This window comes from Drosophila biarmipes, chromosome 2L, assembly GCF_025231255.1.
Source record: "Drosophila biarmipes strain raj3 chromosome 2L, RU_DBia_V1.1, whole genome shotgun sequence".
NCBI lineage: Eukaryota > Metazoa > Arthropoda > Insecta > Diptera > Drosophilidae > Drosophila > Drosophila biarmipes.
In genome coordinates, this window is record NC_066612.1 from 21,307,883 (window position 1) to 21,322,902 (window position 15,020).

At 39.8% G+C, this 15,020-nt stretch overlaps 1 protein-coding gene across 3 annotated transcripts in view; it reads left to right on the forward strand.

Annotated features, from left to right (window-relative positions):
• LOC108033732 (CUGBP Elav-like family member 2) overlaps window positions 1–15,020 on the forward strand; it is a 109,683-nt gene that overhangs the window by 57,460 nt on the left and 37,203 nt on the right. For 2 of the 3 annotated variants that reach the window (XR_007763488.1, XM_044094572.2), the window contains exon 3: window positions 9,019–9,476. Coding sequence is in view for 1 of the 3 variants with exons in the window: in XM_044094572.2 (XP_043950507.1) it covers window positions 9,019–9,476 (458 nt within the window). In the remaining 2 variants the exon portion in view is untranslated. Of the gene's footprint in view, window positions 1–8,276; window positions 8,671–9,018; window positions 9,477–15,020 lie in introns of those variants that run through there. The other variant, XR_007763489.1, reaches the window with a different exon arrangement.

Genomic DNA, 15,020 nt, shown 5'->3' on the forward strand with positions numbered 1-15,020 from the left:
TTAATAACATAAAATGTTGATATTGTAGGAGGTTCTTATCCTGCTCACTTATAAATTAAGGAGGTTACAAGATTCAAGATTTTTTAAAGGGTGCTAGATATTTGGTATCCATTGTTATCTTTAAAAATTGATTTGTTGTTGCAATACTTTTTTAATATGAAAGAAACAAACCGTTAAATATTTGGCCCCAAGGAACGTTTAAAGTGTGGTATTTCCCATGCCTCTGGCTATGGGCCAATTTATGTCTCAAGATTGTTTTTCAATAACAAGATGGCCCTCCTGTTTTCCGATTTTTCCTTTTCTCAAGGATCCACCTGGCTGAAAGAGACAGCGGATGGTGCTTGTCCTTGTCCTTTTAATGGCCATTTTCCTAGGCAATTAGAGACACGGCTAAACGACTTTTCTTTCCTAACGCTTTTCCTTATCCCTCATCCTGTTGGCCAACTTTTCCCAGGGGCCTCGTTGGCCGTGTTCCGTTGTTATGATTATCGTTTGGTCGTTTTGTGGGCTATTTTCCATCTCTTTCTGTCACGAGACCACCCTTTCGCTTTCGCAGCTCGTTTTCTTTTGTGCCGCGTTGACAAAATCATAAAAACACACACAAAACTCAAACAAATTATACAAATGTCTCCCGCATGAGAATGAAAAGAGGGACTTAATTTTTTATCCTCCGCCCGTTCTTGGCCCCCTCTGTTGTCACAATTTTGAGGTAATGGTCCCTATGAGACCAAGAGGGCCAGGAGGAGTGTGGTTCCCCGGCTAGGATAACGATGTGTATAAGTTTTGAATGAATTAAAGAGGCATTCAACGCTTTTAGCTCAATATATTTATATATTTTTTTTTTATCTTGCCTAAAATACCTGTAAATAAATCATTAAATAAATACCACAAGTGCACTAAAAAAAGACTCATCACGTCACAGTTCTCAGAAAATCCGTGGGCAAGTTACAAACAGTTACAGTTTACAATTTTAACCCTTAAGAATTAAATAGTTAAGTTAATTACGATTATTGACCCTTCGATGTACGAAGTTGTTTATGACTGGCAGCATTGCCAATTTATTATCATTAAAGGGTTCAAACATGAAAATGCATCCATATTCAAGAGGGAGACAGAAGGCCAGTACTCCTTCCTTGGGGCATTTTCCTGAAATTTCCATCGCCCCCGACCATCACTTATAAAATGCGCGTCAAACCAACAAATTTTATGCGCCACTGCATCGAATGGTTAAAAACAGAGCCATGTGGAATGGAGAAGGCTGCTGCAGGAGGAAAATTGTGCAGTTAAGAGCACGGAATTGTTTCAATTTCGTTGGCAAACAACAATTTGCAAAAAGTGGCGACAATTTTTGCCTGCCCCAAGTGGCGAAGTTTCATGTGGCATCAGTTCTTTGTTCTTGCTTTCCTGCACCCCTAGCACTTTGGAATTTTCATTTATAATTTTTCCTTCTCTTTTATTTTTCCGCCAAGACTTATGCTGGAGAAGTGTTAACCCCTTGCTCTGTCTCTGCAGGAGAGAAAAATAAAAATCATTTGATTCAATTTTCCACATATCTTGCTCCGTTCGGTGGGTGGGGCTTTCAAAGGGGAGGGAGCGGAATTTTTCCCGTTACCGGGAGCCATGCAAATCATTTTCTTCTTTATCCAAGGCCCCAGTTGTCGCTGTTCGCATTCGGTTTGGCGATTTTTTCCAAAATGAATCAATAAATTCCTTTCCCGGGCGAGAAGTTTTTTGAGAATTTCATCTTTTCCGAGTTAAAGCCCTTGCCAACTGGAAAACTTTAGAGGGTTTATCTTTTTTTTTTTTAAATTCAACAATTTTTCTCAAACATGCTTGTAAACATAAAATTTAAAGTTAGCAATTTTGTTAAAGGAATGAAAAATTCCGAATTGCTTAAAACAATAATTAACATGTATCGAATTCAAAGAACTTTATTAATGGTTCCAATAAGTATTTCAAGACTGGTATTTATTTCACAAAGCGGAGTTCAAATTTAAGCGTATCTAAACGTCGCTCTCCTGCACCATACCTTTGAATTTCTTTTCACTTTTTGTTTCCGCTCGCTAAAGCCATTGGCATTTTTGAAATTTTCGCTCCGCAGTTGGCTGAAATGCCTGTACTTTTGTTTTAACACCAGGGCCTGGACCACCCCCTTGATCCTTACCGGGCATGTGTGTCAGGCTGGTTCTCTTAAAGAGGACCCAAAGTTTTCCATATACCAGGGAAAAAGAGGCCCAGAAAAAGGGAAAAATATATATTTTTTTCTGGTTAGTACTCTCGCATGTATTCCATTCATTTCATTGTGGTTAAAGCCGGGCTCGAATCGCTTCTCTTGGACTTTTGGGTATTTGGCTGCGTTAACATTACGTTTCACAATTTAATTTTATTTTTTTGGTCGCGTTGTCCTTTTTTTCCAGTGACATTGAGAGCCCTGTCCTGGCATCCCTTTGTGCTTTATCTTTCGACACACGTACATATATTTTATACTCGATTCGGCTTTGGGTTCTTTATTTTTGCTTTTTCGGTTTCATTTTTACATGGCCACAAGATTTACTTATTTAATTTGGTTTCCTGTGTGGTGGATATTTATTACACACTTTTTTCTTGGGTGACAATGTCCATGGTGTTTTTTCGTGCTCTTGGCTTTTAATTTGTGCGTCGTTTTCAGCTGTTAAGATGGAACGTTATGGTTGTTCAATTGAAATAAATGAAATGGTACAGCAACGTAACTTATATTTCAATAAATAAACTTTTTAAATAATTCTTTAGTAATGAACTAGATTATTCCAGTCATATTTGACCAATTTAATATGGCCAAAGAGTCAGGATCCCATCTAAATTCGAAAAATTCCCTTGAGCCCTCTGAATCATTCCCCAATGAACTCTCCCTCGTCAACCTCTAATTAGTCAACATAATCCTGTTCAGACTTCCAGTCTGGTGCCAACTCCAGTGCTCGGAAATTCCTCACTGTGATGAGGAATTTAAATAAAATGCCAACTTTGATCTATTTACAAGTGATTATTAACAACAAAAAGCAATGAGAGCGCCAGGCGCCAGACAAGAACAACAACTACAAACGATTTGGAATTTTTGCTTAATTACACACGAGTCCCAACCTAAAGCGACCCTCTCCCAAAGACCCCTGAAAATCCCCGGAGTTGAGTCAAAAAATGAGCTGCATCATCTCCCCAGTCCCTCAGTCAGTGCCCCACTCCTTTGGCCACCGTCTGCTTTTGGCCATGTCAAATATTTGCGCAGAGTCCAAGCTCTGCTGCCCACCTCCTTTTCATCCCCATAAGCCTCTTCTCCTACCCCTTCGTCAGCACTTGCTCATCCAATTGTCGCAGTGGAAGGTCGAAAAGGAGACCAAGTCCTCCTCGCACAAGTTCGGGCTCTATGCCAGGATGAGTACGGGTCTTTGACAAAAAGGAACATCGGGAGGGCGGCATAAACGAATAATTACCTCTAAGGGCCCTAACTAACACTTTGATTTATTTACAATATAAATAACTTATTTACAGTTTAGTTTAGTTTATTAAAAATATTGCACTACATTTGAATGTAGTCAAAAATGGAATATCTGGACTTAAACTGCGCACCTGAAAGATGTTTTTGCAACGGAATTTCTTGTGTAAAGAGTTAAATAAAATAATTGGCATGGTTTTTCTGATAGGGTATAAAAACATTCGGAATGGAAAACAGTTTTTTGGTTTCATGGTTGGCTTTGCCTTTTTCGGGGTTCACTGACTGTCAACATTGGTCCACCCTGCCGCTCTGCCTTTCCTTCCGCTCTGGTACCCTCCATAATCGTACACCTTCCCCTCCACTTTCACCCAGGGTTGCCAGACAACGCACAGTCAGCGGAAAAAGTCGCGTAGCTCGACGGAAAAGGAGGGAAAGGAGCAGGGAAGGAGGCTGGAGAAAGTGCCAGCGTCTGAGCGAAAATAAAGCAAAGAAATCATTTTTAAATGCGGCTTAAAATTATCTTTGATAGGCGTGCCGAAATGTTTTCATACTTTTATTTCTGCGTTTTTGTGCTTCCTATGCTGCTTTTTGTGGAGTTCAGTAATTTATAGTCCCCTGAACTTAGGTCGCATTAAGAGGTTATTCCTGGGAAGATCAAAGAAAATAGCCGATCCGGGTTAAGGGCCAGTTTAAGCTGCTTGGAAACTGCAATGTTTGGGTTATTAATGGGGGATTAAAACTTAAAGAAATGAGTAATCAGAAGAGGTACACGTAAATATATACAATAAATGCAATTTAAAGCTTAAAGCTCGAAATATGTATGTTTTTAATATAAGTAATATTAACTATATATTACAGTAATATTTGTACTATCACTACTGTAGGAACATTTCTTAAGCACTGGGTAAGAGGCTTTTCCCTCAATCTTAAAGAACTTGTTATTAGCCTTTCGTCCCCGTCAGTCCTTTAGTTCCTTTGCTCCACTTCAGAAATTACAATGTTAAAGCTCCTCACAAAATCCACTTGGGCTCCTCCACTCCCATTGATTTCCCTTCCCTAGCACACCGCACTAGCAACAAAAAACCAATCAAGGAGAACAAAGAGCAACGAGAAGCAAAATAACAAGGATCAAAAGTTCACTCTTGCCAGCAACAACAGTAACATGAAGTACAGGATTCCACTTCGCACTTGATTTGTTGTGAAGCAGACGCTAGACATAAAAAATTATCCGGCTCACCTGCAAATAAAAGAGATCCCAGAAACAGAAAACAGAAAAATGAAGTCGGACAAAGTTGTTCAAAGATTTTCAGCTGCTACCATGCACTTGAAGAAAGGTTGTTAGAACTATACCTTTAATTGCCCAAGTACCTAGAAAGACTAAAAAAAGTTAAAATTATTATATAAAAGACTAACAGAAGCTTTAAAGTTAGAAATTGTAATTAAAAAATTAATATTTGTTTTTACTTAATGTTTATAATAAGTTTTGTTTAAAATAAAAAAATGAACTGATTGAAAGACACAATATATATTATTCTATCATAGTGGTAACAGTTAGTTGATTAGTATCTGTATTTCAAAGGTTCGTTGTTGCTGATTCCCTTTTACGTTTTTTCCAAGTGCCCCACAGTTGCCACACACATACTATTCTTTCTTCATTTTCCTCTCCTTTCTTGGAAAAGTTTTGTCTCTTTGTCCTTGCCCCTGTCAAAGTGTTGACCCATGTCGACGCCGTCGAAGATGATTTTCCCCGTCCACCTTCCGCCCACTCAGTATCTCAGTCGACGATCCCCAGTGAGCCTTCATTTTGGGGCTAAAAAACTTTTGTAATAGATTTCAAATTTCTCCGCCGCCGGATATTCTCTGGAGTAATCAAGCAAATTAGTGAGTTTCTCGGGAGAATCGCAGGCGAGGTCCAAGTACAATCCCAATGCCGAATTTCAAACACTCCCACTTGGCTCCCTCGACGATTTTGCGGTCGGCAAATTGTTGACAGCTGCTGCAGGAGCAGGTCCTTCTGCTTTTCCTTCTGCCCCGACAAATGAAGATAAATGCTAAGGAAAAGTAAACGAAGGCGTAGAACCGAAGTTTGCTTAAAAATTTAAAGAGTAAAATCTTCAATTTGTGACTGGATTTCAGCCTTTGGGGTGCATTATTGACAAACAAATACGATAGTCCTTTTAGCTCCAAAGAAAACTGAGAAAGTGGAACTTTTCGCTGTACCCTTTACTTAAAAATGTGGGGCATATTAGCTGGTTATGTCTTGTCCTTTTATAAATTTTGTCTTGTACCAAACGTTCTAATGATTCTAAATTTGTTAATTGGTTAAATATTCGGGTATTATTGAAGTCAAATTTTTGCAGATACCCTTGGTTTCCTTTTTTATCGCATACTTTTTGCTGATGGAGATGAATTGCAGTTTGAACTTTGATAGTAAGAAAGTTCCGTTCGCTTTACTCGTTCATTCTTCGTGGGGTTGTTTTGTTCTTGGGGAAAAAGTTTTTTTTGGTTCGAGAACTTTTGGGTAAAATTGTCGCAATTGCATGTTTTATTGGATCCTAAGCTGAACTTGGATCATGTACAATTTACACTGCCAAAAACTTCGATAACATGGCCCTGTATCTTTGTACATTAAAATAAAAAAAAAAAATTTTGGACCAAGGAGAACATTGATTATAGAGTTTTCTATTCACTTAATCCCTGAAATTCAACGATATTTTTTTATGTGCAGAGAAGAGTAAGAAACGCAATAAATGTGTCAAAGGGTCGTTGCAATTACAGACCCTCCCAAGGGAGGCCCCTCAACGTTGCCATCTAGTGTGGGGGCGTGGCATACGCCTCTTGCCTTCAGTGACTTACAAACTTTAACTAAATTAAAGTGAAGACGAAAAAGCCAAGAAAGGGTTAAGTGGGAAGAGGGGAGCCAGAAAGTTTCTGTCTGGAAAACAAAGAGCAAAGAAGTTCAAATTGCAAAATGCAAAAAAGAAGTCGCCGAGGGACCCGAAGCATGGGACGGAATGACAAGAATTTGCTAAATAAAAGTGAAACTTGTAAGAAATTAAAAGACAAAATAAAATTAAAGAACAGCAGCCCCAAAACGGCAAATTTGTGGGCGAGCCAAGAAGTGTGCAGAAGAACAGAAGGAACAAAACAATGTTTTGGCGACGATAATTGCAGAACTACACCTGAAATAATAATAATAATAATAATTTATATGATTTTACATTTTTTTTTTATTAATAAACCTTTTTGTAAAAGCTAAAAATATCCTTGCCAAATCTTTCTGCAACCAAACCTTTTTAATTTAGCTTGCATAACGACTTCCTTCCAACTAACCATTCCTCCACACCACTTGACCCCCTTTAAATGAGGCCTTTTATTTAATCACATTCAACCTTTTTCTTCTTGGTCAATATGCTCCTGTGGGAATAAAGATAGGTGAATTTGTTTTTTCGATTTTCGTGGTGGGCTGCACTATTTTCTACCCGGAAAACTGTTAATAAGGAATATTATTCATTTTTGAGCGTTATGCGTCGATTATTTTGAGCATCGGAGGAGATACTGATGTTTATAACGAAATGCGAATATTTTGTTATCGGTAGGGAATTACTTTAAAGAGGATAAACCGCTTCTCTCTATCTGTAACGCATTTCGCGACGATTCTTATAAACCCTATGTTCAAAATATTATATATATTAATATATAATTATAACTAAAAATTATAATTAATTTTACATCCAATAATATATTTTAACTTCACTCTGCACAGAAACGTTTAATCATCAGGTGTGGTAGAGGGACCATTCCAGGTGTTTGCTCATCGCGTTTCAGCTGACCCAATTCCATCCGAAAAAGCTTAAACAGCTTATTTACACAAGCAAATGGCCATTAGGTTAATGCTATTTGAGGTTTACTCGGCCAGAAAATCGCCAAGGCAAACAAGAAAGGTTCACTCAAGCCGAAGTCAGAGTTGTCTACGAGTTCCTTTGCAGCGTTTCACATTACACATCATTAGGCTTGCCAAAAACATTCTTGTTCTAATTTTAAGTCCTCTAAGTTAAGGGACTTAACTAAGTGATATTTTAATTTGTTATATTCTACAATTAACACTTTATAGTATGTTCTTATTGTTCCTCAAAATCAAGTTGGATCCAAAAGTAATGTAAATTCGCCGGAAGGTAGGATCTTTTCATGATCACTAGCTAAGTCGAGCTAGCCACGTCCGTCTGACTGTCCGTCCTTAAAACGCTCGGTAACTATTAAAGCTAGAGTTCTGGTATTAAGCATGCAGATTCTAGAGATTCCTGCGCAGCCATATTTCATAATCCCATAAGGCTGTCCAGCACACACATTTTTAAAGATTTTGAGAAAGTGTAAGGCGATTTGGTTTTTTATTTTGATTTCCATATACTTGCCAAACATTGCCAAATCGTGGGTATCTGTTTAACGGGTATCTGATAGTCGAGGCCATTGACTGCAGATAAAAATAAATACTCTTCTTTCAACAGGAATGGTTGTGTCGAAGAGGTTTAATGTTAATGTTAGCTACCCGGTCCTTTTTAATTTTCGGATATCAGAGGGTTTTTGTTTTCCATCTGGCGCTGGTTCCATAGTCCGTGGAAGTAGGGAAGCTCACCTTTCCTGTTCTCTCCCACCTTCGAATAAGTCCTCTCTCCACTTGTGATCCTCATATTTTCGCTTATTTTTTGACCTTGGGGCCGGCACTCTCGCTGATTGCCTCTCCCACGCTCTCGCTGGAATCCACTGGAAGGCTGCCTTCCACCTGTGGCCTTCCATTCGCCACCTCGGTTTCTCGTTCATTTGTCCATCGACGATTGCCCGGGAAGGAAGTGCGAGGAAGGAGGAGCGAAGGCGCTGCGATTATATATTTAATATAGAGCTTTTTTAATTAGTCACGTTGAGTTCCGAGTGCCGTGTTAAGTGGAAGTATTTATTTGGGCCCTTAAGTTAATCGATCCGACCTCGAGTGTCCGTGTGCGTTAACAGTAAACGTGAAGCGTTTTGCTATTGGTATTGGTCGTTGGCTGCCGCCAAGTTGAGAGTTTCAAGTTTTCCCGTTCTTTATTCGCGTCGACAGTGTAAAATTCAATTGAGATCGCAAGTATGTTCAGCAGTCGCGCTTCGTTTTTGGCCAACCGCCGCATGATATTCGATTTTTCTGAGAAGAACAACGATATCTACCTGGAGTAAGTGCGTGGGAGCTAACTGTAAAGGGCACAGTGGGCGCTAAGTGGAGGGGATCTTGTCCTGGGAACCTGTATTACACTATTGCAGACCACCAATTTGGAATACATGGGAACTACCATTTTTATGTTTCTTCAAGAATATTTTGCAAGAGTAATACATTATTTAAAAACGTGAAGCAGGGCTGTTATTATCGTAGTAAATACTAACAGTACTTGTTCATTACTAAAATGTTTATTGCATTTTTAAGTATTTAATTTGAACACATATATGGAACCCATTACAAAAAACACTCATACTATGTTATCACTGTACTGATCCCTCCCCCTCCCCGAATCTTTCTTTCGCAGTGCTTTTGGTATGAGCGATAAGAGCAGCAGTGCAACGAACAGCCTGCCAAACAGTCCCATACACAGCAACAACAACAACCCGTCGCTCCTGAACAACAACAGCGGCAGCAACAACAGCAACCCGAGCTTGGGCTGCCCAGGCAACAACAGCGCGCTGGTTCCCGTGGGCACCAACGGCATAATGTCCGCCGCCGGACTGGTGAACAACAACAACAACCCGTGCAGTGCCAACCGAAATGTGGTGGCGGCCCTCGTGGAGGACGACGCCTGCTTCCGGCTGGACGCGGACGCCACGGTGACCTACGGCGAGAAGGAGCCGGATCCGGACAACATCAAGATGTTCGTCGGCCAAGTGCCCAAGTCGATGGACGAGTCGCAGCTGCGCGAGATGTTCGAGGAATACGGCGCGGTGCACTCGATCAACGTTCTGAGGGACAAGGCCACCGGAATCAGCAAGGGTGAGTCCTTCTGCAGTCCTACAAATATTATCTTGACCCTATCCAGTACATTTCAACCCTCCTTTAACTGGGGATTAGCCGTAGAAAAATCGAATACTGTAGGAACTGTAGTTTCTGTAGGCAAAATTGAACTAATCTCCCTGAATAAAACCTATTTATAATCTCACCATTGACTCCAAATTAAAACAATATTTTAAAAAATCTTAAAGAAAAACAAAACATTGATGGGCCATAGTACAACTATTATGGTCAGAAAAAAGCTAAGATTAGTTATTTTAATGTGATTATAATTAGTTAGTTTCCGATCACCAACAACGGTTTTGGCAAGTTCTTCTGCAGCGTTCGCACTATCGACAGACTACTGTACGACCTCTCCCGCATTATTCATCGCCTTTGTCTGCCGATGAATTGCACCCGAATTTGTTGCGGTAAATAGACAAAAGCTCCGCCAAAACTTCGTCTTCCCTCTTGGAAATCCATGGAAATGAGAGAAGTGCAGACAATATTAATATGAGATATTGGTCTAGCCAGAGCACAAACACCCTAACGACGGCCCTCTGTGCACACACATTTCTATGTCTCCTTCCTCCCTCTTAATTGCATTCACTTGCAATTGCCATTTCAGTTCATCAGCAAATTGCTTTTTGTTCGCTATTTGTGTTTGAGCGGAAATTTCAATAGCCTTGAGCTTGCTAATGGATATTGGGCGCCAAATCGGGGAGGGGATCTGTTGAATTAAATAATGCAATCCAAAGTATTAATTTGCCTTTACTTGAGAGGTTATAGGTGGCACTAAGAGTTCATCGAATTGATTTAAATTCCAGTTTGACTCATGTTCATTTCTCGAAGATTAAAAATGTTTGCAATATTCTTTTGGCAATTGCTTAGCTTTAAAAATTTAACTCACTCTAGAATAGTGTAATACAAATTAAAAACGATAGACGTTAAAATACTTGGTGGTTACTCGTTCATAATAATTATCATGATTGTCTTCTAGTTACTAGTTACTCTTTCGAAAACCGCAAGAAGACATTTACTTAAGTGATGTGATCTATTAATTATAAAAATAAATGCAGATTGCCACACAAAAGGTACCTACGCTCGTCCCCGAGCTTTCTGAGCAATCGAAATCTTTTCAGGGGAAGATAAAACTCCGCTTCGCATCTTCCGCCCTAAACTCCCCCCTGGTTATTCCAATATATTCATTGTTCTGTTCATTTCTTCGCCTGTTTTTCTGAGGCCTCTCAACTGCAGTCAAGTTTCCATTTATTGATGTGCTCTTTTCCCCATTCATCCATAACGACATTTCCACTTCTAATATTTTTCATTTCCAATTGCCGTTTCGGTCCGACTTTTCTATTCATATTTCCGTCCCGTTGCCATTGTGTATTTGTATATTTTGTATTTCGAAAACGTTTTGTTTACTCTTCGTCATTGTTATTCCATATCCAACTGTCTATTTAGCTTTTCCATCTGTATTTTCCTTTTCCGCATTCCGACTGCTGCTGACAGGTTCAGGATGCTTTTGTAGAAGTGGGCGTGGCACTTTAGCGCTGGTCATTGGCGTCCGAAAAAGGGGCGTGGCAGGATGGGAAATCTGAGTGGGACAAAACAGTTTTAGAAGCACTTAAGTGCCGCGTTGTGTTGATGATTTATGGCAGGCAACGAAAGAAGTCGCAGCTTTTTCCTTTTCCGTCGCCACTCCCCAAGTGCTCATGTGAGAACGTTCGCTTTTATTGCCATTATTTTTGTCGCCGGCGAAAGAGCTAGGGGACTGGTGCAAGTCACAAACACAAAATCGACACAAATTGCATTTCAAAGTTATTATTTATGTCAGCGCAAAGTAGAAAAGAGGAGGCGGTTCGCTTTTCCGTGGGCGTATCAGTGACCTACAACCAATCGTGGAAACGAATTTTCTTGTTTGTTGGCGATGAGCAAAATTCAAGGAGTAGTTGGGGCTGCTCAAAAATATTTAGTCATTACATATAAAAATCTTATAAAAAAAATAATAGGTATGCCTAAACACTCTAGTATAATCAATATATTTTTTTAAGTACCACTTAAACCCTATTCTATAAATGGATAAAAAATAATCCATTATAGGTAGACTACTGTACATCCAAAACTTTCCTTTAGTGCACTGCTTTTCATTTAGACTTTTTTTAGGTCTTGCATGATGCATTTTTGTTTGGCCGCCTTTTTCTCGGTTTAAGCCAGCAAAACTTCCGGCTAACAACATTTCCATTTAGATGGCAAAATGTAACCCAGTTTTTGGCTAACAGTTGGCTGAAGGACCTCATCCATATCCTTAGACTTGTGCAGTTTTTTTGCTGCTGCCTTTTGTCTGCATTTTGCTTGCTGTCCCGCTTTTCCCTTTAAACCAAACAAAATGCAAAATGACACTTTTAAGTGCGATGGTTGACCTCTGAACCAGAAAGTCGTAAATAACTAAAAATACCAGCAGAAGCAAAAAAGTATCTACCAAAAATTTCCTTTTCGTTTCGGCCAAGTATTTCTGGGCTAATGCTTCTCCTTCTTCTGGCTCCCCGAAATTGTTATCCTTTTTGGGGCACTAAATTTCGTTAGCGGGCAGTGTTTGCCCCGTTTTCCCCTCAACTTTTCTGCCTCTTTTGGATTTTCTATGTTGTTGTGGGTGTTGCGGTTTTCTGGTTGCCGTTTTTGTTGCACTGCGGCCAGCAGATAAAGGTGAGAGGTGTGAAGGTTAAAGGGGCTGTGGGTGGCGGACGGTGGAAAGGTGGAAACCAGAGCGACGCAAGGTTAAGCGCTTGGGGTCATAATTTATTAGCGCTTGCGGTTCGGCGATAGTACGGGGAGTGTTTTCGGAATACGGGATAAATGGGCGCTGTGGGGTCGGGGGTCTCGCCCTGGAGGAGACGAAGCATAGCAAGAAGGATTTTCTGCGGTCCCGTTTCGGATTGTTTCAGGTGAGAAAAGGTAGAAACAGGTAGCTTTTAATTCGATATTGAGTGAACTGCCGGGGGGACGGGAAAGGACCGGGGTGAGCTGTAAAATGTTTTGTGGCCGCTTTGGTTTGGCATTTTCAAGTTTTCCGCGGCTTTTGTGGCCAACGAAACGCAGCCAACTATGATAAAATTAAGATTTCTCTCGGGGAAGTGTCGCTGCAAGTTAAAGTGGAATGAAAATTAATTGATTCTCAGTCCAGTGCTTCAAATGATTACCTTTTAAAAAGAAATCAAACAATATAAGTAGGTTAACACAAACAAACAAGTGGAAGAGGTCTGCAGAACAAGGTATATTATAAACAAATAAATATAATTTTTAAAGATTTTGAAGTTTTCTATCTGTGAAAATATTTTGTGCAGTGGTGTGCTGAAGGCATCCATTTGTAAAATTGAACATAATTCGTTAAATTAATCACTGAATTACACAGTGATAACCTTTTCAAATCAAAGTAATTAAATTGAATACATTTAAAACCAACTTAACGAAAATTTATTTTGGTAATCTTAATCATCGTTTTTTCGTGCTCTTAAGCTTCTGCGGATAAACCACCCCAACCGTATTCAATTGTGAACTTTCTCCACCCCAAAACAAGACCATATGTCACAGTTCCCCATTAAGGCAGCCACGCCCACCTCCACCCGACGCCCAGTTTTTTGGTCGAGCCTGTGATTTATGACCTCCGTCTTAAAAAAACTAACTCGCTGACCAAACCAGAAAAGGAGAAACTGAGCAAGGCAGATGAGAATCCACCCAAAACCAAGAAAAAGAAATAATATAATTCACACAGAGAGTAAGTTAGAAATCGGGGTTAAGTGGGGTTTTCGCTGGGGAGGAGTTTGGGAAAACCCCGGTCAGTTAGCAGATTTCTTTGGCTGTTTGCTGCCTTGGTCCCCGCTTTCGTTATCTTTCGGCTGCCTGGAGAACTTCATTTTGAAAAGCTTTTCCCTACTCTAAGACCAGCTGTCCAATGTCTCCCCGGAAAAAGGAAAAGTAACGCACTTATCTAACGCCTTCATCGGCCGTTCTTTTTTTATTTCCTTCCCCCAGAAACTTTGTGCTCTTGACATTTTTATTTAGCTGCAGCACTGAGCGTGAAAAATGCATAAAATTTCACTTAATTTTATTCCGCACCCCTTGCATTTTCGGGGCGCAAAAGGAAAGGCGAATTTCAATTTCAAATGCAGCCTCCGAGTAAGGAAGTAAATTTCGCAGAGTTGAGTTGGTTTTTTTTGCTAAATTGGTATTCGGTCATGACTTTTAGCCGCCACCGAAGCATTGCTAAGCATTTGTCACGCCGTTCAGGTGAGAGGCTTTTTAGAGCCTTCAGTTGGGTCTTGGTTTACTGAATGTTTGAACTACAAACAAGTATTATAGCTAACTGGAAACAACATCTTAAATCAGACAGGTGCACAGTCATATTTAAAAATTTTGACAGATTATGGAACTGCAAGGAGTGCGTGACATGGAAGCATAGCTTCTAAGGTCAAAGTCATGCACACAAGGACCAATTAAATTAAAATATATTGATAGATGATTTATGGGACTATAAAGAGTGCGCTATTCTAATAATTCATTTAAAATATAAGAAATTTTAGTGTTGCTGTCCCCTTCCTATAATTGGTTAGATATGGTTACATCTATGGTCCTGTGCAGTTTCTAGTCTCAGGATCCATTCACTTTGTGTCCTCTACTGACTCCGAAGTAAATCTTTGGGGTGCTGTGTTTAAGGACATTGATTTATTTAACTTCGATTAATTCGTTGCTGGCTCGTCCCGTCCACGAACGTGTGTCCAAGGGTTGAATTTTATGGGTGAGTGGGTGGACACATATATATTTGTGTGCCAGGATCTATATACGTTTGTATCCTTTAGCCGGACTTTGGCACGTCCTGTCTGGCGGCTCTCGATTTCATCTTCCTCCCACTTGCCGGGATTAAGTTCTTTTTGTCCAAAAACGTGACTGGGTGTCGTTTTCAGCTTTACTCCTGCTGCTTTTCCTACGATTTTTCTTGGCTTCTCCTTACTTTTCCGATTTGGCCATACTTGTTTTTTATCGCTTTGTTCTATTTGGTTTTGTGTGTCTCGGGTTTGATTCTAACTGCAGTTGACATGCACATAATGGGAATTGTGTGAGATTTTTCCTCGTTTTCTGCGTTGTTTTGATGCAGTTTCGCCGCCTCCTCCTTCGTTATCCTTCGATTGCTTTCCTTATCTGCAGCCCCCGATCCCCCATAGTTTCCTTGCCACCGACTATGCTTTATTGCATTCCAAATGGTTTCCATTTCCCTTCATTTGTTACATTTAACGCTAGTTTAATTTTAAGTGATATTTAATCCCCGCTTGCAATATGAAATTGGAGCGAATTTTTACTCGATACTTTTTTGTTGCTTCCTTCGGCTTAACGTAAAACACGATATTTTGATGAAGGAACAATAGAAGAAAGGATGGAGCTTTGCTCAGGATATTGCATTACATTTTCGTTGGATTGTAATTTACACTGACTAGTTTTTAAAGTTTTAAGTTACCCTGCATTTTATGTTTCACATTTTGTTAATTTAAA